We start from the raw sequence: 23,070 nt of genomic DNA, 5'->3' as shown, positions 1-23,070 counted from the left end.
CTGAAAACCGTGTTTATTTTGTAACTATCAAACAAGTCACAATATTTTAGTACATTTTTCCATGACTATACATTTTATTAATGTACTCAGCTACAAAGAGTGCGGACATAGCTGTGATAACTCACAAGTGAAATTTAAAAACTACAATGTAGGCCACAACATGGTTGCAGCTACAAGGCCAAAACATTTAATTGCATTAGGGCTTTAACTTTAAAAGCTTGGTTCATGAGGCACTCTATATACAAGAAACCATATACAGAAGAAAATATGAGTTATACCTATGCAAATATGGTACATGCCATTTAAAATTCAATCAGAAATGTTGAATTATGAGAACAGAGTGACAGAGAGAATTTTTTAAGTTCCTATTTTAAAGCTGCACGATCTGTGAACACAGACGCTATTCGAGTATTACAAAGTAAAAGCCTACAATTTGTGAATTACAAGAAAAACAGATCAAGGCTTATTAATGACTGCAATTACATACCATCACCTCCTTCAGACTGTCCTGCTCTATAAGGATTGTATTTTGGCTTTGGAGCAACTACAGGTGCAAACTTCTTAGGATTTTGTTGAGTTGATACGGAGATGCTAGGTGTACCAAACCCTTGTGTAGTCTCCATTCTGGCAGTGACATGTCCCAGGCTGTCCCCAGAGCTCTTTGGCGGTAGCCATGATGGATGAGACATCTTTCAAGTCTAAAAAAACGCAAATATAATATATAAATCCAAATATGCATAGTGTGTGTTTTAAAAAAATAATTTTTTCTTTAAGTCCCAGTATACAGTATACTGACTAATAAAGAATACACATAGTAACTGGGTAGTGTAAAACACAATCCATTCACAAATATTTTAATACAGGTACACCACCGATTTTCCGGCATCATTGGTTCCAGTGCCATGCCGGATTATCGATTTTACCGGATTTAGTTTTTACTAATTTTGCACCTTCAGTACATTTCTAAAGCAATAAGTAGTCAAATATATGCTACAGCATAATATTAATGAATGAATAAACACAGTAGTGTATGCAAAACTGTTTATTACAGTGTACTAAGTGCTGTATAAGCAAAACAGGTATCAGGTATATTTTGAACAAACATTATCAGTAAGTGCAGTATGAATGAAAGTCTTGCTGGGACCTTGGATGCCATATCAGCGAATCAAAGTCTTGCTGGGACCTTGGATGCCATATCAGCCCCACTGCTGCCTGCTGTGTTACCTGCAGTGTCCTTGGAAGCTGTACCCAGTGGCACTTGTTTATACTGTGTCTTACGCCCATGTGTGGTACTTGCTGGGACCTTGGATGCCATATCAGCCCCACTGCTGCCTGCTGTGTCACCTGCAGGATCCTTGGAAGCTGTACCCAGTGGCACTTGCTCATGCTGTGTGTTCCGCCGATGTGCGGTACTTTCTTTGACCTCAGACACCATGCTTCCTGTGTCACCTGCAGTGTCCACGGAAGCTGTACTCACTGACACTTGCGCCTATTGAGTGTTACACCCATGCGCAGAAAGTGTTCCGGATTAAAAGAGTTCATCAACCTCTTTTAATCTGGACAATTTACAATTTTGCTTTGTCCAGATTAAAAGAGGTCCCTAAACTCCTTTAATCCGGACAAATCAAAATTGTCCGGATTAAAAGAGGTTCCGGACCAAAGGTTGCTGGAAAATTGGTGGTGTACCTGTAGCAGGTAGTACATATTGGTACCTGTGTAACCATTAGAAGGCTTATAAATCTATGTAAACTTATAGTTGATACTATAGGTCAACACTGCCATATACCTATAGGGTTAAGATAGCAGTTCTAAAAACACATACTTATCAGCTAACTACCATACTAAAGGGAGACATACCCTGGGGCCCCACGGTGTGAGGAGTCTATATCCTTTTTATATGTCATTGTTCCACTTTAAGACCTGGTTACCATATTTTAAATGAATTGAACAGGTCACATCAATTTTGTAAAAATAAGTTTGCTCATCTTCTATAATCATAAGAACAAAAGCGATGTCAAGCATGTGTAAGTAAAGTTTACTTTTTAAATCACTATGTGATTTATTGCATGCTTGTAAAAGCTGCATTTTGTTTACTTACTTACAGATCTCCATTCTGATGTGAGATTAGTACAGTCACCTCTTGCTGTTTTTTGGGTGGTAAATATACAGTACTCAAACCAGAATATAGCATATCGTTCCTATTAGTTAGGTTACATACATCGGGACTCTATAAACAGCATGGGTGTGGTATAGGGTACCGACAGTCGGGATCCCAACTGCCCGGACTCAGACAGCATGGTGAGCGCAACAGAGCCCCTTGCGGGCACGGTGGCTCGCTACGCTCGCAACCTATTCTATTCTCCCTCTATGGGGGTCGTGGACCCCCACGAGGGAGAATAGCTGGTGGCCATCGGGTAACCGTCTGTCGGAGTTTTGACAGTCGTGATTCCGACGTCGGGTAAATGACTGTCGGGATCCCGACTGTCTGGACCACGTCCGGCACCCAACAGCATATGTTGCCACGGTACTTATGAAGCCCATTGGTGTCTGACATTTTCTTTCATACATATTAGTTAAGGTTAAAACCTATATTTATATCTACTGTACACACTAATCTGGCAGTTTTCTTCATTTTAATCTAGTTAGCATTAGGTTACAAGGGACATCATTTTATTATACTGTGTGCTGAAAACCATTTAATTTTAACTTTTATTTCTAGTCCCCACTTAGGAAAGTAGAAGACCAAAGTGTTCTCCAAGTGTCCCTTAGTGGGCAGTATTCAATGAGAAAAATTCGCTGTGATTTCTGGAGAGTTTGTGCTTTTCACGCGGTGGAGAGAGGTTTTTTTTCTCCAAAGGCGAGCCACCCTATTCAATGTGAAATATTCTCCGTCTTTCTAAGTGATTCTCGCCGTCTCTCTCCGTGTAGAAATTCTCCATCTTTTGATGGAGAGCAGGAATGTGAACTTTTAAACTAAAAGGGTGTTTTATTTAATTTTGGTGTCAAAAAATCAGGTTTTTTTTTTCTGTGAAGGGGCATGTTATTTTTATTCATGTGCCTATAGCACATGAATATATATTTAATTTTAAAAAAAATATTTTTTTACATTTTTTTTTTTTTTTTTACACAGTGCAGCCAGCAGGGGGCCGGAGCGCTCGAGCCGCTCATTAGATATTCATATATTCACTGCACCCGATGCACGTTCGGGTACAGTGAATACTGGGTCCCCCGCTGGCTATAGGGGGGGCAGCCTGTGCTGCCTGGGTCCAGGGGAGCCCTGCTCCCCTCCCCATATCCCCTGCAGCAGCCAAGAGAGACTTTAATCTCTCTTGCCTGCTACGTCCCCCGGCTCCCTGACAGCTCCCTGCCGCGGACGCTCGTCCGCTGCAGGGGTTAAGACTCGCCGCGAGTGGCGGCGAGTCTTTAACACGTTGAATAGGGGGAGCAGGAGGCTCCGGAACACGGAGAGTGCATGGCGAGAGAAAAAATCTCTCGCCATGCACGGAGAAAATTTGACATTGAATACTGCCCAGTGTCAGTTAGCTTTCATACTGGGCATGGCTGTTGTCATTGGTGCAGAGTAATCAGAGGGCAGTTTGGGCCAGATGTACCAAAATTCAAAAAGTGATAAAATGTTGTTAACTGCCATGTTACAATCTGGGTTTAAAAATGACAGAAGTGGATTGGCTGCTTGTGTATCACTCTCCACTTTATCACTTTTTTAAGCTAAAGGCCCATACACACTGGGCGACTGAGCTGAAAGTCGCTCAAAACAGCAGGTTTGATCAGCTTTCAGGACGGCTTTGCATAGCGCTCCACTGTGCAAAGCCGTCCTCCTCCCCTCCATCGGCGCCAGGCAGGGGGAAAGCCGCTAAGTGTGTATGCACTGAGTGGCTTTCCCCGCAGCGAAGAACGCTATCATCACTGTCCATACAAGCTGGGCATAGTTGCCCAGTGTGTATGGACCTTAACAGCTTTAAAACAATATGAACTGCCAGAATTTCATCCAAAGTGATCGCACATTGATACCCCTTTCACACCAAAAATGCAGAGACAAACCCGGGAATTAAATTCCAGGGACAAGCAGGGACATTCCCGGGTTGTGACCCATTCACACATGCTTTTGAAGCAGGGACAACCCGGTCGGCACCTTTCACACTGAACCCAGGATGACCCTGCATTTCTATGAGAATAGCATTGAAAATTGTCTTTTTTAGGCTCACATTAGATTATTGATTATTAATAATTAAGACACAAAACATTTGTAGTGTTTCAGCCTTTGTTTACTTGTATAAAACAAATTAAAAGGCATCTGAAAGCATCTTCCCCTCTAATGATTAATAGCTCTCTCACCTCCTCATTTGTCCAAGACATGGCACACATCGCAGGCTTTCAGGGGTTAAAACACACTTCTGGGGTCTGTGGTGACACAGAACATGCACAGTGTCTCCCTGCACGCTGTATTCTGTCTCTGGGCATGTCTGTGAGTGTCCACCACAACAGGAAGTTGCCCTGCTAGCAAATCAGCACTAGCAGAGGCAACACGGGAAGCAGGGACATGTCCCTGCACCTCTCACACCAGCCAGTAACCCTGGAAGGACCCGGGAGCAACCCTGCTACCTAATTAACCCGGGAATTTGTCCCTGGAAACTTTCACACTAGAGCTAGTCCCGGGTTGTTCCCGAACCCAACCCGGGAATTTAGGCTGGTGTGAAAGGGGTATGAGTTTACTTTTAAATAGTAAGTTTAATATGGTTTAAAGTTACTCGCAGCATGTCACAGGTAGAGTGCCACAACTCTATTGGATAGTTTATTTTTTTATTTCCATATAAAAGATGTCTCACTCACTGTAGATAGATTTTAAATAGTATATCAAATCAAAGACCATATAAACCTGTATTCAGTCACTAGGAAGCTGTGCCACTTTCAATCCTGTCCAGCCACTATAAATGAGCAAACCTGTATAATTGCACAACCAGCTAGCAGTGTGCTTACAATTATGAAACCGAGCTAACCATTTGCAAGTATAAGCTGGTCATGTTATGTACAGCTAAACAGACAGTATGTACTTCGTGTTTCAAGCAAACTGGTACATAATGGCATATATTCAATACTTTTTGCTCGCCGTCACCGCTCACCCTGTCAGTATTCAACTGACCCCCCTGATTCGCAAATTCCCCCTCGCTCCGTTTTTTGAGCGAGGGGGAATTTGTGAATGTGCCTCCAAAAACTGCGAGAATCGAGGCTAATTACAGCGAGTTTGCTGCACTAGCCGCGGCTCTCGCAGTTTAGGGGAATCCTCGCAGTTCTGTTACTGCGAGGATTCCCCCAGAACGTTGCATAGTGCGAGCGGCCGGCGCGGGGGTTAAACTGCGAGGATCACTGGTTTTCTGTGATCCTCGCAGTTTAACCCCCTCGCCGGCCGCTCGCACCGGCATTGAATACTTGCCAATGTAGCAAGATGCTGGAAATACATCTCAGTCACAGATTCAATGCAACTACAGTAGGGAGCTCCAGTAGAAACATACACAGCATATCTGTGTGCAAAGGAGTCTGTTTACATAGCACAAAGGAACTCGGAATGGCACTTCATGTACAAATTCAGAGACTCTGGCAGATGTAATAAGCCTTGGAGAGTGATAAACTGGAGAGGAATAAAGTATCAGCCAATCAGCCCCCAATTGCCATGTCGATCGGAAGATGCCTTTCATTGGTATTCTTGACAATTTATGAGGCCGGCCTGTAATAAAGCACACCTACTCTGTTTTGATATGGACTTCTTTGGCTTGTAATCTTTTGCATCACAACAGTGCTGATGTGAAGAGCAGGGTTGGAGTTAGCTTTCCTCCTTTGAAGCAAACAATGAGATCTTTTTCCAGAGCATTTCTGTGTCCTAGAATCTCATTTTTCTCCAAAGGGAAAATTCCCTTAAAAAAAGATGAATAAAACTATATTTAGGCTGAGCATCTATCATCCCAGGTAGTCACCGCAGGGCTCTCTACGACATGAAAGATGCCATGTGCTTACTCAGCTTTGGTTTCAGTGCCGCACATTTATTACAGTGGTGCCAGATCTTGTGCTAAGGTATTGTTGCATTGCTGGACTTTGTGCAAAAGCGGCAGAATAGTCACTTGTAAAGTAGCATATTAGTGAAAAAGTATTACATATTGTGAAGACTAATCAACGTTGCTGTAGACACAGAAAACTGACAATGCGGCTAAATGTGGAAAATCAGGTTTTCGTACTAAACCTCGTCCTTTACAGATGTAGCTATGCTCTTTCGCTACACTTTAGCTGGGGCAACAAGTATGGCTGCGGATAGGTCACATGCATGCATACACTCATAAAAATATATAGTTGCAGCAGGGTGTATATGCATAGCGACAAAGCAGACAGCGGCTGCATCTGTTTGGTATAAAATCACTGTATTCTCCTCTATATAGTAGCACGGTTAGGCTTATGGATAAATAGCAATGTTGATTAGTCTGAAAGCTCTGTGCAACTTTTTCATTAATCCTATGCTACTTCAACAGGCATTTATCAAGTATTTCTGCTAGCACCCTTCCAAAGTGCTAAGGAGGGATTCGGAGCTGGATGCAAATACGGAAGATAGAATAACTGCACAGTGCTTGGCACTTAGGACCTGATTCACACCTGTTAGCAAGGCTGCAATTATTGCAGATGGACAAAATCATGCTGCACTGCAGGTGGGGCAGATGTAACATGTGCAGAGAGCTAGATTAGGTTGGGGCGTGTTCAAACTGAAATCTAAAAATTGCATTGTAAGAATAAAGCAGCCAGGATTTATCCTGCACAGAAACAAAATAACTCACCACAGATCTTACACACTGCACATGTTACATCTGCCCCAGCTGCAGTGCAGCATGGTTTTATCCAACTGAAAAAAATTGCAGCCTTACTAACCGGTCTGAACCAGGCCCTTAGCACACAAACATTTTGCCCCTTTGTTACTACACTTGTAGTGTAGGAACTATGCACCGCCACGAGGGAGAATAGACCGTCAGTTGGGATCCAGACGGTCAGCATACCTCCAAACATGACCCTCTCCAGGAGGGACCCAATGCTCTGCTTCTGGACTTCCCTCCTAATGTAGGCTTACCATCATCTGTTTCAAACAGGTTAATTGATAAGAAAGATGTTTCCACAAAGGTGAAAGCAATCATACATTAAGGGGGAAGCCCAGGAATAGAGCATTGTGTCCCACCTAGAGAGGGTCATGTTGGGAGGTATGTGTCAGGCTTCTAACAGTTGGGATTCCGACTTTGGTCTACTCGCCGTCGGAATCCCGGCACCCATCAAGATTATTGTTTAAGAAGAGGCAATTTGAAAAATCTGTGTGCAAAATGGGACTATTTGAGAATAGATGTACAGTAAGTAGACACATCTGCATACACACATACTGTAAATACGCACACATTATGGGATATTTCTAACAGAATTACCAAGCATCTTTAAAATCATTAAATATTCAATTCTCCTTGATTTAGCAGATCCTGTTACCACTTTCATGTCACATCAGCTGTACATCGCTGGAATTCCAGAAAACATTTGCAATTCAAGATTTCTACTCTACTCCAGAATAAGGGTCATAAACTTCATCATTTTATTTTACAACACAAGCTTTGTCAGAGAGATCTGATAATCTTTCCACTAGAATAATTGTCATGAAACACAAAGTCCTCTTTGTTATTGCTGTAGCTCATTGCTGTCTTTTCTTTATTTTTGTTTTCCCTTCCTAAAAGGCTAGGTCAATGACATGCTTATTTCTTCTTCACCAAAACTAGAGAAGTGACAAAAGATACAGTTGTAGCGCACACAGCACTGAAAAATACTCATCAGAAACAGATATTCAGCGAAAGAGAATCCTATTGATCAAAGTTTGCAAGATGCTGTCCGAAAAACACTTTTTCGCTACAGATTTTTTCTAAAAAGTAAAAAAAAACCTTGTGTCACTCAGATATATGTTTGCGCGCTCCCAATACCCACAGTTATCCAATAGAAGAAAAATGGTTGCAGGGTTTCCAGCTGCCAGGGTAAAATAAATAAATAATGATTTTTGGCTAAATCAGGCTTGGTCTGGAGGTATGCCATAATTATACAAAATAAACACTACTTCCCATTTTCAGTCCATCAACAGAGTAAGAAAATCCTGTGGTTGTGAAGGTAAAACCTGCAACTGTATTCCTCTCATCCCACATTAGTCCCTGAATACATACCACCCAACATAATAGAAAATTGTGGAGTGCGCTAATCAACTGCCGCTGGCACAGGGTTGTCAGACACTAAAACAATAAGGATATAAAATAGAAATGTGCCAGCGCTGGTTGTACCAATAAACAATCAAGACGGTTCTCAAAAATGTATACAAATTTATTACAGTAAAAGTAGAATTATAAATGAAACATTTAAAAAGGGGGCTGGTGAAGATGAATCGTTGTGCATGTGCACAATTAAAGTTATATCACCGGGATATTGTGGCGTTATTGTTCATGAAAATTTCCAATGAATGAGAGCCAACAATAAAATGATATTACCATCCTTGTAGGGATTGTGTCCAAATGCCGGGTGACGGTGTAGTCCTTGGTTTGCCCTATAATATCAAGGGCTCAGGTTTTCCCACTTTGATGGATCTTCCTCCTTAGCTGGATTTAGGAACAATGCAGATATCCCAAAGATGGATCCAGATGATTGGAGGGACGTGGTTGAAGAATGGACAAGGTCACTTGGTGGACTGGATGGTGTCAGCAATGATGGATATGCAGCTCAACGCGTTTCCCCGGACGTACCTCCAGCTTCCTCAGGAGCACCAAGTGAGCTTGTCCATTCTTCACCCACGTCCCTCCAATCATCTTTAATGTGCACATGCACAACGATTCATCTTCACCAGCCCCCTTTTAAATGTTTCATTTATAATTCTGTTGATATGGTTGCTGTTGATTTAACTGGGAGATTGTGCCCTGCACTGGTGAGTTTAGCAGTTTTGCAAGGTGCTACATGAAACAGTGGAATTACAAAAGCACCGCAGGCCAATTGGTGGCTTGGGAGCACAGGCATCGTTTTTATGGAGATTCCATGCTGTCTGGCCATCCTCCATCTACAGAAAATGGCCCACTAAAAATGGACACCTAATATGAAGAGACAAATGCTAGGTCCTAATGGACCTTTAGCATCTATCAAGGAATACTGAGAACACGGTGCGCCAGCGAGCATGAAATCCCTGGCTATGAGCATGAATGTAAACATTCTAATGAATTTATGGGGTTGAAGGGGTGCCATAAACTTTTTTTTGGCAGGGGAGCACAAAATTACTATTTATGCCTTTGACGAGAACTGTGCATTGTCAGATTGTCTGTACACACAACATACATTAATAACATATACCTCAGATAAAGCATTGGCTGTGTTGCATGGCCAATGCATCATATCTGTACTAGACATCTTTGAAAGATGAATTAAGTGTACAATAAAAGATAGTCGGGACCACGTGATCTGCACTACACAAAAATATATGGTCTAGTATGTACCTAGCATTATTTTTATTATTTTCTCTTCTGTAGGCAAGTAGAGCCACAAAGAGCCACAATAGTAATCCTGGCTCACATTACTGCCACCGCATGTGCGTGTTTTAGGAAATCTAGTGGTAAACGCATGACTGGTAGGTCTAGGGGAGAAGCGGACTCAGTGCCATTATATGTGCTGATACCGCTTTCTTCCACATATATAAATGCAGAGAAGAGTGCAAGATGACAGAGGCACATGCCACTGTCATAATTGGTGCTAGCTACAAGAGAGCATGCTAATAGCAGGAGGGAAATATATGAATGGTCAATATTGACAGCTGCAGGTGTCTGCCGACTCGTACCTAAACTCATTTTTTCCTAGCTTCCAACCCATTCTAATGGTGTAACATTTTCTAAAAACATTATTTGTTCACTCTTAGGGCTCAGGTGAATAGACAGTATATGAAGATCGAGATAGCTAGTAATCAAAAGCAACACAGCGCTGCATCCGTATATTAAAATCATTTTTTACAACTTTCATTGGTTTTATGACCTATACACATTGGGATATTTAGTTTATTATGGAAGTTTTACTACAGAATCATGGGAAAATATCATAATGCTGGTTTTTAACGTGGGAGTTTTTTTTCCCACTGTGATTACAAATATGTATTTATAGCAACTTAAGTAATAAAGAGAAGACCATAGCAAAGTGGTGGGGAACACCGAGTGGCTCACAGTAAACCTTCAGTACAAGTATTTTTAGATTGCCTGCTAAGCATCTCGCAATAGTTTGACCAAGTTTTCTCCCCACAGTGGTTCCGTATAAAGCCAGTACTAGGATGATGAACTGTGAAGAAACAAAGTTGTGTTTACAAGGGAAAAAACTAGTGGGCAAAATAATTGAAAACATCAATTTGTATAGCTAAATATGGCAAAATCCACAGGCAGGCCAGGAATGCAGGCCAAAAATATACCAAAACCGTCCAATTGTTTATTTTTTTCCTTATATTTTGCATCTGACTTACTAAAACATGTGCTAAATGCCAGATCTGAGGTCCAGTTGCTGCCAAATGAAGTCAAGGCCAGGACAGGAAAAGACTGCCAAACTTTTTTGTTGTGTGTTGTTTTCTCCTATAACCCAGTTTATAACACAGCCTTGTTTTTCAGAGTGATTCGGTATTAAACTGGAAAATACATGTATGAAAAAAAAACAAAAAAACACAGCCATTTAAATTTGGCATTTTCAATTCCTTAAAGTTGATAGAGAAAGTTCTGAGAGAATGTGATGAACCTGCAGTTCTGAACACATTGCACTATCAAATACCATTATGCAACATTATTATAATTCATGACTGTAAAATTGCCAGACTGTCATTTCACATTTATACTTCTTAAGTACCACCACCCACAGCATTTATCCACGCACATCAGGCCACACAAAGCAGTAGAATGAAATATGGCTACAGTATGCACTGACGTTGCTCCACACAGAATGTCTGGAAGACATTTTTATATGTTGCCCCAGAGTACTCGGAGAGTAGTGCATCCTCTCGCTTTGCCACCAACTTCCACCACAAAGTGGGCAGTACAGGGATGGGACTCTGCATCTCAAGCTATATCAGCCTCCCTCTGGAGCTATTTTTGTGCTGTGGGCATTCTCTCCTGGACCTGCTCTGCTGGTAACCACCTATAGATTTGCAATTCCAGTACTTTTCCTCAGAAGTACAAAAATAAAGGGGCAAGTTAATCAAAGGCAATAAACGCTTGCAGAATTTAAGACTTCCGTATATAATTACTTTCCTAACGGTTTTGTATCATGTAGAAGATCACATTTCTTTGATTCCCCGTAGAGGACTCTAGTCTAGCTTGACTCAGAGCCCAGGTGTGGAGGTTTGCCTGACTGAGTGTTCACTATCTAAGCCAGTGTTTTTTCAACCTTTTTACCTTGCTAAATAAGATTTTAAAATTGCCAAGGCACACCATGAGAACTCCACAGGGCAAAACACATTGGCCCCCATGGGGGGGGGGGGGGGGGAGAGAACCAATTGGCCCCATATAAAAAACAATCACACTGGTCCCCACAGGTAACAAAAAAAATACATTGGGCCTTTACATGAAAGGGACATCTTGTTGGGGTTGGTCTGCAGTGTGGGGATGTTGGAGTTATTGATTTTTGTTAGATGGAGGATGCATTTAAAGTTCTTTCCTTGGGGTTAAGAGGTTTAATGGATTAAATCCTCACAGGACTCATAACTGTTTTTTTTCACCAATTTGTAAAAATACTAAATAATGGTTTGAGGCCGTCTCTCTGCTGTCCTTCAATGGTGGAGGCATGTAGAGTGGTCCTCCACAATCCTGGAAAGGATTTGGTTTATTCTAATCATTGTCAACCTATTTGTTTATGAAGATTCTGTCAGAAATGTTAGTTATATACAGTATACAGTGTTTAAACAAGGTGATCTTTGAGAAAATTCACTTTGACCAAGTGGCTTTTTTGCCAGGAAAGTCTACCATATTCCCAGATACTGTACCTTTATTCTTATTGCAGAGTCACAATGACCTGGAAGCTGTCTTGATGTCTCTGTACGCTGCAAAGGCATTTGATTTTGGAGGCATGGCCGTTTGTTTCGGCTGTGCTCTCCAGGTTTAAGGTGGCTGAGTGTTTCAATGGCTGGATTCAGCTTTTGTGGTACTATTCAACATGGAAAGTGTAAATGGGTTTATTGCTAATTCCTTTTTTGTATCAGGCAGGACTTTCCACTAATTGAATCTCTGGTTATCACTGCATAGAGCCTTCGGTCTGTACAATTTCTTCTTCTGCTGCTGCTATGTCTGGTCTTATAGTCTCAGGGTCCAAGGAGAAAAATGGTCCTGAATGTAAAAGATACATTATTTTTGTCCCACCTGACACGTCGCTTCCGGCTCTTTATAATGGTGGACATATTCTTTCCAATATAAATTCCATTGAGCTTTTTATAAAGACTGAACTACAAGTGTCACATATCAAATCAGCACATTCAGTATCAAATAAATCAGCACAGGCTCCTGGTGCATCCTAGTCACTGTACTTTGTGACCAAGCCATTTACAGGAAACAAAGATGTCCTGTGCTAACAGTTAAACAGCCGGTGTCTCAAGCACACAAGGCATCGCAAGCTGCATGGGGTATTGAGAGTCTTGATGTATGGGGGGGGGGGGGGGGGGGGGGATTGGTTTGCAGTTCAAACATTTGGCTATTTTGATTCCCCATGAGGGAACTGTGCATCTTCCTCTGAATGCTCTGCCATAAACTGGATCCCTATTACCCACATATGGATAAAAGCTTTATTGATTGATAATGGGAAAAGTGAACCTGGTGAAAATGAAAAGTTCAACCCATGCTGCTTTAAGTTACAGCACTCCACATTAATCTTCTCCCACTTTTTATCGAGAACGATGTCATATAGGATTTCTTCTTTTAATTTGACTGGTTATATACCATAGCATAGTAGAGGTTTGTAGTTCCTTAGACTGATTTATGGAATTAACCTTGTGCTTCTTTGCCCAGCTTAGTACTGATTTTGGTTTAACCAGATCTGTAAAGTGCTGCAGAATACAGGTTGAGTATCCCCTATCCGAAATGCTCGGGACCACGAGCATTCCGGATAGGGGAATATTGCGGTTTTCGGAATATTTTTTTTTAAAGCATACTTACCTGTCCCCTGATGGTGTCCGGTGGTCCCTCGGCGTCCACGCAGTCCCTGGGCGTCCACAGCAAGCCTCCGGCATCTTCTCCGGGTCTCCAGCGGTCCCAGGAATGCATTGCGCGGTGACGTCACCGGCGCGCGCGCGCACACTCGCGCAATGCATTCCTGGGACCGCTGGAGACCCTGGAGAAGATGCCGGAGGCCTGCTGTGGACGCCCGGGGACTTGGTAAGTATGAAAAGAGGGTTAGGGGGGGTTAAAAAAAAAAAAATTCGAATGATTCCAAAAACCACGGTTTTTGGAATAATTCGGATAAGGGATGTCCGGATAGCGGATACTCTACCTGTATATGGGTGCGCAATATAAGAAACAGTTAATAAATACATTAAATAATTTCTATAGTTTATCAGTTTCTGAAGCTAAACCATGCATTGTTAGCACAGTGGAGGGAGGGGGGGGGGGGGGGGGGGGGCAGTGGCAAACGCAGGATTTTCAGAAGGGGGTTTCCAGAGGGGCGGAGCAAAGCTCGGAGATGGACACTTAGGTGACCCAGTATATGCCGGGTCAGTTAAAGTATAGATAGACCAAATGTATATAAATAATAAAAAAAAAAATATATATATATATATATATATATATATATATATATATATATATATATATATATATATATATATATATATATATATATATATATATATATATATATATATATATATACACACACATACACACACACACACACACATACATACATACATACATACATACATACATACATACAGGGGCGTCAACAGCCGTGTAGACCCCTGGGCATAGCAATGTATTGGGGCACCTACCGATCCTCCAGCGGTGGGGGAAGCTTTGATGTGCCTCGGGTGGTAGGGGGTATTATATCAACTGCTTAGCATGTAGGGCCTGGATCAGTAATTTCCACTAATTACCCCTTTACTGCACAGATGGTGGGAGATAGGGTGGAAGAAGGGCACATTGGGCTTAATGAAGGGGCCCTGATACATAACTTCCAGGGTGGTAGAGGATGTTTACTATGCAGAGGAGGGGTGTATAGTGGAGTGGGCTTATTATTCATACTTTTCTGGTGGGAGGACAGCTTGCTTGACTGCAGATATCTCCAGTTCCCGGAACTAGATTTCTTAGATTGTAATGGAACTAAAAACTAGAGAATCCCACCTACCAAATGGTATTGGGGACTAGGGGATCAGAGTTCAGGAGGCAGAGCAAATCTGCCAACGAGTATATAAAACTACATACCAGGTGTGTGGAGCTGGAGCAGTAACCAGCTGCTGGAAGGCTGATATCTCTGGTTCTGGGCACAGTAGAGACAAGCTATGTCCATGTCCATCAAAGGGGGAGAGTCCCAGCTTTTGGAATATATCCTCAGAAAAACTCTAAGTCAGACAGAACCTGAAATATCTGACTGGGAAGAGCAATTAACAGGCTTGGATGGGGACCACTGCTTTGAAGTCAGATATCTCCGGTTCCCAAGGGCCGATTTTTAAAATTCTTGTACCCATGGAAAGAAGGGACCCTCAGCTTTCAGCCTAGGGCCCTTAGACTCCTGGGGGGGTTTCTGGGTACTCAAACCCCCCCCCTGCGTGCGCTACTGGGGGGGGGGTCCTGCTTTGGATTAATCCCCTTTCCCTCTAGTAAGTGTATTTCTGGTGCTTATTTTGTGTTGATGTCTGCAGTCAAATAAGGTGGGTTGGAAACATTGCAGCTCAAATGAGAGATGACTTAAGTCCTCTCCCAGATGAGAACTGAAGTCTCCATCCTTGGCTCTCCTCACATAACAATTGTATTTGCCCCATTTCATTAGACAGTGTGACAAATTCTTAGAAATAGCTTTTTATTTTGGTGCATCTAGGGTGACTTTATAGGCTTGGCTTCCACCTGTTTCTAAATGTGGGACACCTGTTGTGGACTTCTGACATCTGCTTTTGTCCTATCCCTTACTCGCTTACTTCTGGACACTGGATGTGGCCACCTCTTGAATTAAAATGGATTTACTGGACCTAAAAACATGTATCTTTGATTTAGGGGTGGCTAATTTATTAAATAATTTTTTCCCAAAAGCTAAAGAACTCTATTCAATTTCCCGGCACTATTCCTGACGGGGGAAATGACAGCGGGGCCCTAATTCAATGCTGTCTTCCTCGACAGCATTGAAGGGATCTCGGCAGAACACGCCCGACTTCACAAGCAGTTAGGTGCATTCTGCCGAAAATGGCCGGGAATTGACAAGCTCCCAGCCGTAGCTCGCCAATTCACACCCCCTTATCGGCATTCAGCAGGCAGGACACTGAATCCAACCTGCAAAATCTAACTCGAGCAGACCGAGAACGGGACAGGGTCATGTCCCTACATTGAATACACCCCTAAAGTATTAACAGAAATTGAATGGCTTCATTGACCCCTACTAATTCTCAATACATTGTATTGCTAATACTACCAACTCCCCTTAATGCTTCATGTATATGAAACAGAGTGCCATCTACAGTTTCATAGTTTGGTCACTGGCAGCCAACTTTCCCTGAATTACCATAATGCTTCTACTCCATGGGTGCACCCATTACTAGGTCTGTATTTTTATTTTACGTCTATTGAATACTATTTCCATGTCTACATTATCTTCTTGTTTAATGTATCAATTACTAGTCATTCATGTTAGCAGTCTCATTCCAGTTTCACTGTGCATTTACTTGTGTTTCATACGCCCGTTTTTTTCAGTTTGGTTTATTTTTTAATTTCGATAAATATTTTTGATTAAAAACTGTCCAAAATTAAGCAGCAATTAGAAAATTTTGCTTAGCAAGAGACATTATGGTTAGGAACAAATGTAGCAGTACAGTCTGCACTGATTTATTATTCACATTGTAAATATTAGCATTCTGGGTGACCACACAAGATTATTACCAAGGAGCAAGTTTTAGTACATGACAGAAAAAGCAGAGCACAAGCTGTTGCCTTACCTCGGAAGAGGAACTTTCTTCCTGTAACAGACGTCTATGTTCCGCTTGGCGAAATAATTCAATGCCTGTGAGGGAAAAACTGTCTGTTACAAACTATACACAGGCTTTACACAGCTTAACCAATGTTACCAACTAAATGAACTGCAGAGCTGATAAAACAGTAATACAGAACAGCACATTTTTGGCAAATGTGTGCCTAATTTTTGCTGCTAGTAATGATGTAACGCCATTATATCCTGCCAATCTGTTATTTGTTTTGATGATGTTTGGTTCAGTATAGAAGTCTGTATCAGTACAGTATGTACAAAAGATCTACACTTGGTGCAACCAATGCATATGTTATGCAACTCAAAGAAACGCCAATCATTCCAATATACAGTATGTTGCTTATGTATACACATTCAGATCTCATAAATACATATACTGTGTCTATATATATATATATATATATATATATATATATATATATATATATTTTTTTTTTTTTTCCTAAGTATGAATTCCACAGGTAATGCTGATAAAATGGGATGTGGAAAATGATGGAAAGTTGAAGGTACTGTATGCAAGAACCAATCATTCATTGAATAATGGGCAAAAGATAATGGTTTAAGGATGCAATCCGACAAACTTCCAACAGCAACGCGAGCATTACTGTACCAAATTGGCTGAATTGAGGAATTATACAAGGGTGGCAGTTGTTAACGTGTCCACAGAGTGAGCAAAAGGCCTGTGGTTATAAATGGCAACTTGAAGCTCCAGCAGAACGAAGAGTGGGCAGAGTTGTTCAGTCCCACAGATGGGCAATGTGCATTATAGTACAGACAATTTGAATTGGGGGCAATTTGGTTAGCCTCTCAAATAACAAAATGCTACAAGTTACATTGCATGGGAAACAGAAACAAAAGACCTATCTGTAAGAAATTGTTATCTGCCGCAAACAGGGTAAACGCCTCCAAATTGGTCTGGAATGCAGGATTTGACAAGTAACTCATTGGAAACTGGTCAGGTGGTCTGAAGAATAGCATTTTCAATTACACCAAGCAGGTGGTAGGGTAAGGATATTGAGACAACTACACCAAACTATGGATCCTTCTTTCATCACTATGACTTTTGAAAGCTGGCTGAGGCAACATTATGGTATGGGACACATTTTCACGTGATGTCTGGGCCTTTGAATTCATGTGAATAGTTAGTAGAATCTATGCATAGATGAATTATAGAGGTATCAAAGGCAAAAGGTGGCTCAACTAAAGTACTAACACTGTGGCGATAAATATTTAGCCACTCATACACACATACTGTACACATTAGTTTGCAAATTAAGATGCATAGAAAATTTGGGGACCTCTTTGCTATAGCAAGAGCTAATCTACACAAGCTTTTTTTTTTTTTTTTTTTAATCAAAGCACTCGAAGAAAAATCGGTTATTGGTTAACGTGTGGTTTAGATATCATCCATAGTTAGTTATGTGTTGCAGGACAGGATTCACTTCTATTTGTCCACAAGGTGTATGACTGGAAGCCACTGAGGTTTTCACCATTTGGATTCAGACCACCAATCCAGGGTGTCAATGCAAATGCCTTGAGGCACCCCAGTTTGGGAAGCACCGGTTTAAAGCCTTTATCTTCTCACACAAGCTCTACACTGCTAAGGTGGTCACGATATGGCAATGCTGCTAAATTGGAGAAAGCCGGTATTCGTGGGTGTCTAGTCACAAGTACAGGCATTTTGTTCAACTTAAGTGCCCTGCGGCAATGCTGTTTGCACTGTGCTAGGGCTTAAAACAGCATTGTGGCCCTAGATTTGTGAGATTTCTGCTCGCACCACAGGAAAGGTGCGGGCAAATATCCACCAGTCTGAGTTTGCATTCCGTGGATTGGAATAGCGCATGGAGCTTTCTGCTGGTGCTTTTTACAGCATGCAGAATAGAATGGACCCCAAGAAACGTATATAAGTTATCTCAAAATGAAGTTAACAATAAGGGAATTTACTTTCTTAGACTGATGTCACAAAACAAACATCTATAGAGTTAAAGTGCAATAAATGCCACAGTAATCAAACAATATCTACCAGAACTAACTAAAGACATTTCATAATGAAGAAAATAAGTGAATTGCATGTAAAGTACAATGTACGGAGATAAAAAAAAAGCCTCTTACTAAAAGACAAATATGCCAAATACAAGTGCTGCTCAAATAGGATTTTGATCTCCAATAAAAAAAAAAAAATTCAATTATAGCTGCAGATCTATGTTTGAGTACAAGAGCAATTGAACTTCATGTACTTGTTACATTTCTAAATATAAGTTGGTTGGCATGACAACAAAGATTGATGGATCGCTTTAAAGTACTGTATATTTAATTGTCAGCATTTCGCAACGAGTCAGAGAAATGCTGTGTGAAAGGTCCAGTCGTCATGGATACTGTAGGCTATTTAAAATAAAATACAAAAAAGTACAAAAAAGGAACACAAATACACAAAATAATTGTGCAGTCTGCAAAGAAAATTGCTAGCTTATAAATAACAGTTTGCATCATATGCTTGAGTCTAAGCAGCAAAAAATCTGCAAATCTTCTTTATGCAAAAGGCTATATAAACATTTATGGACAGATTCAAAGCTATCAGATGACGTGTTCTGTATAGACCTTACTAAAGTACCCATAGCTATTGAAACAGAGGGATATGGATGGTAGGTCCACAGTCAATAGATCAACACTATATGATCAACATAGTCAAAAGTTTTACACAAGCGAAAGATCGATACAGCTATGATAAATACATGAAAAGGTTGACATGAGCATGAGTTTTGGGGGGGGTTCACTTTTTTCATACTTTACTGTTCGCAAATGTAAGTCCATGTGGATGAAAGAGTGTGCAGAGCACAGCGCAACACTAATTGGGGATCCTCATGCTCTGGTGTCCACGTTGAAACAAACTAAAAAAAAAATAATTCATATCTTTTCACGTGTCGACCTATTGAAGTGTCGATCTTTCATCACTGCCGACTTTATGCATGGTAACCATTTGGTGTCAAACTTGACATTATGGACCTAGAAATTATTGATCTAATATACCACACACTCAACAGAACACTGCAAGCAGCAGTTAAAGCTCAATTTAGCTCAAAGTCTTCAGTAGAGCATACTCAAGATTAAGACTCACTCCAGGACTTACTTATTCAAATACTGAATTTTTCAACAAATTGATGGTGGTTTTACTAAACCTACTGTAGGTTATTTTAGCTATAAAATGCACAAGCAAAACTAGTGATGACTTAAAAGCCAGAAATCAGATCTTCACTTTTTTTTCGTTTAATGTACTGTATGATTATAGCTGGTCACCAACACCATAACAACCAGGCTTCTAGTACATCATAGCTGCTATTTCAGCTTAGTTGCACTGCAGAAGCTTGGGTGTGGATTGAAAGGTCTACTGTATCGAGTTAGTCAATAGGTTGATGCAAAGGTGGACATTGGTTAAAGGGTCGGCACAGGGAAAAGGTCTATGTCACGGCCGGGAGATTGACGATCCACCTCAGGTGACTGTCCAGGTCTGGGCTGCACTGGAGGCACTTGAAACTTGGCGGGCTGAATATAAGACCTTCGCATAAATCTATGGCTGTGAGTATTGGCTAATTCCGTAAGGAGGGCGAAGTCTAATGCTGGGTACACACCAAAACGATTTGGGCACAATCGTATCAATCTGGATCCAATTCAGACCGATTGGATGCAAATTGGGTCAAAATCGTTTGGTTGGATCCGAATTGGATCAGATTCCTATCCTACCTGCTGCAGGTAGGATCTGTATAAGATCCATTCATCTGAATACAGATGGGATCAGGTCGTATGCAAATCAGATCGAACGATTTGCATCCAATCCAAATAGTTTTGGTGTGTACCCAGCATAACTGCCCAGCGGTCTTCGCCAAGGACCCCCACAAGGTGGTTTAGGTTTCGCTGCATCTGGACAGCAGGTCGCTGCCCCTCGCTGGGAGAACTCATGTGCGCTCAGAGATTGACAGACTGGGAGCAAACCGGATAAGCGTGAGCGCTGCAGGACCGTTTAACTGTAACATAAATTGCCGACTTAGCTTGGGAGAATGGAGGAAGAAACTTAAAAGGGCCAACTTGGTTTGGGAACTCCAAATGGAAGAAAATGGCCAACTTGGCTTCTGGATAAAGGAGATCGGAACAAGCAGGTTCAGGGATCTGACAGAGGCAGGATACAGAGGCAGAGCTGGGGCTGGGACCGTAGTACCACACTGACACTAGAGGCTGCTTGAGAGCAATGCTCCCGTCAACTGAAGCATTGTACCAGCACTGAGGCTTACAGCCTGTTGGGCCCTGCCCAGCCAGAACAGAAAAGACCAGCTACCCCCCCCCCCCCCCACAGAGGAAATAAATCATCCCTGCCTGTCGGTCACGTACCATGGGCAAGATGGTAGCGACCGGTCCCAGGAGCCGGTGCCCGAATCACCGCCGGACCCGCTGCAAACCTGGGACCCCCCAATCCAGACTGCCCCCCAGACCCCCTCGGCTAAGCAACCCAGGGACCGATGCGCCCGGCGGGGCATGACAGTCTATATGGAAACGGTGGACATGGGATTATCACATTTTTGTGCCAATGGCTCCACTGCTCCATCAACATTTGCGGATAGCACCAACTTGCTTACCATCTACACACTGCACTCTAGTGGGGGCACCACATGGGCCGCATTTACCAGTCCATTGGTCATTCACATTGTGCCACATATAAACACTGTGTCAACGTGAGGACTACTGGACATCAGCTATAAAGACCTTAATTGAAACGCTCCAGCAGCAAGACCATTTATGCTAAAAACAAGTACTAGAATCGAATATTGTGAAGCACATATACGAGAACCTCAAACCACTATAAATCCTTCAATAGAGGTTTGGGCATTTAAGTGACCGAGGCGGCTTTCATTATGTGACTTAACCATAATACTATTTTCAAGAAAGATTATCATTTTTAAATGCGTGTTTAATCTAATAAAATGTAAAATTACAATTTTTTACATAAACAATCCCACTTATTTATTATTTTTATTTAGCGCTGTTTCTATTGCCTATGCATTTGTTGTACAATACTAGACAGCTTGCAAACTTGTGGAATTCCCAGGTATGAGGGAGCACGAGAGGGCCTGTCCTAAGGAGGAGGCTGGAAGCAATAAAAGGTGGGAAGGAGGCACCTAAAAGTAAAAGGGCTAGTGGCACACACCTTCAGCACGAGTAAAACTACCTTATTAGATGCCACACAGTGCGGTCAGGTGTTTATTTAAGAAGGTGGGAAAGAGGGTGCTGTGAGGTGATTTCTCTTGGGTGGTGCTGTTAGGGGATTATTAAAAGGGGGAGTGCTGTTGCAAGAGCCCCATAACAGTTCAAGCTTCAGAGTCCTAAAAATGTTGTCCATAATGAGGAGGATCCATAATGGGGTGAGGCGAGTTCGCGCAGCATAGAAGAAGAAGAGAGTCCCTTAATCCACACAATACATTGTAGTGCTTGAGGACCATTTGCAATGTGGACTTCATGTACCCCAACAAGGATGGAATATTCATGCAGAATAATGAAACAGGTCATCTGTCCCAAGTTTGGTTTGCTTGTCAATTTGGGAGGGAGAGAAATCTGGTGTATTTATGGCCTCTGCAGGCCATCTGTCTGTTTCACCAATGTCAGGTAGAGGCCAGTAACTAAAGAGTAGGTTTATGTAAATGGTTAGTGTTTTGCAGACACCTTTAAAAAAAAAAAAAAAAACAACAACAAAAAAAACACTACTTCCACACTAATGCCCTGTACAACACGGTTCGATTTGGTCTACCTTTCTATATCTTTTTATTCGATTTTGCTTATACTGTCCGGTGAGAGCGGGCGGAAGACGTGGCGGGATGTCAAAAAATAAAAATAAACCTTCCTCCGGAAACCTGTGATCAATTTAACGTAATCAGGAAGTAAATTACGGTAGAAAAAGAATTGGCAGCAAAAAAATTCTTTTTTTATGCAAAATTGGCAAACAAAAACGAAAGGTTGAGTGAAACCTGTGTGTACATTGGGCAGATGAAGGGTGTGGGTATTCGCACCATTTGTCAGCAATTGAATTCCTCTCTATACTGCATCTACCTGCATGTTAATATTTCCTGAACTGCAGTTCCCTATAATAAGCAGCACTATTTAATAAGAGCTGCAGAGTATGCTCAACTTTATTGAAGATAATTGTATAACCATTTCAAATGGTTATATTTTATCTGGTTACTTCAGGTAGTTCAAACTTTTCTCTCAGAAGTTGGAATAGGATCTATCAAAATACTGAAAACCATACTGAGACAGAGAGACACCAATTAAATTTAATTGACCCTTGAAAAGGGACTCATTGTACAGAAATGTTATTCTGCAGCAGATCCAAAGAATATGGCACGGTCACCAAGATCGATCAGCTTTTAAGTCAAATAGGTCTTTTTTCTCAAAAGCCAAATAATCGGCACACACAGTAGAACAGGTGCTTTTCTTTAACAGACTCAACCCTAAAAATATATGGGTACTTATGTATTATCTGGACTCCCATGTTAAATGCACCCCATTTTTTCATACCCCTACTATCCAACTACGCATGGAGTTGATTTTATATAGTGTGGCGAGCGCAGCGAGCCACCGTGCCCGAAGCGTGGTGAGCGCAGCGAGCCCCGCGAGGGGACGCGGTCTCATAAGAAAAACGGGAGTCCAGATATTACATAAGTACCAATATATGTTTTTCAGATTCTATAATAAAATTATTTAAGTTTTACAGTACACAAGAAAATTTACATGGCTTTACATCACTTTTGCAAGTTTTGTATTTGTGTATACAGATGGAGCCAC

At 41.6% G+C, this 23,070-nt stretch overlaps 1 protein-coding gene across 6 annotated transcripts in view; it reads right to left on the bottom strand.

Annotated features, from left to right (window-relative positions):
- The window catches only part of LPP (LIM domain containing preferred translocation partner in lipoma), a 306,990-nt gene that overhangs the window by 174,106 nt on the left and 109,814 nt on the right, over positions 1-23,070 (bottom strand). For 2 of the 6 annotated variants that reach the window (XM_083177527.1, XM_083177529.1), the window contains 2 exons: positions 16,199-16,263; positions 488-698 (listed from right to left, as the gene is read on the bottom strand). The exons of 1 other annotated variant lie outside the window; for it this stretch is intronic. In XM_083177527.1, coding sequence (XP_083033653.1) covers positions 488-689 — 202 coding nt within the window. In that variant the 5' untranslated portion in view covers positions 690-698; positions 16,199-16,263. Of the gene's footprint in view, positions 1-487; positions 699-10,549; positions 10,709-16,198; positions 16,264-23,070 lie in introns of all 6 variants that reach the window. 3 more of the 6 variants (XM_083177528.1, XM_083177530.1, XM_083177531.1) reach the window with 3 other exon arrangements.

Source organism: Crinia signifera, chromosome 3 (assembly GCF_055691185.1).
Source record: "Crinia signifera chromosome 3, ASM5569118v1, whole genome shotgun sequence".
Classification (NCBI taxonomy): domain Eukaryota; kingdom Metazoa; phylum Chordata; class Amphibia; order Anura; family Myobatrachidae; genus Crinia; species Crinia signifera.
The sequence above is the reverse complement of the archived record's forward strand: the minus strand, read 5'-3'. Positions and strand labels throughout refer to the sequence as shown.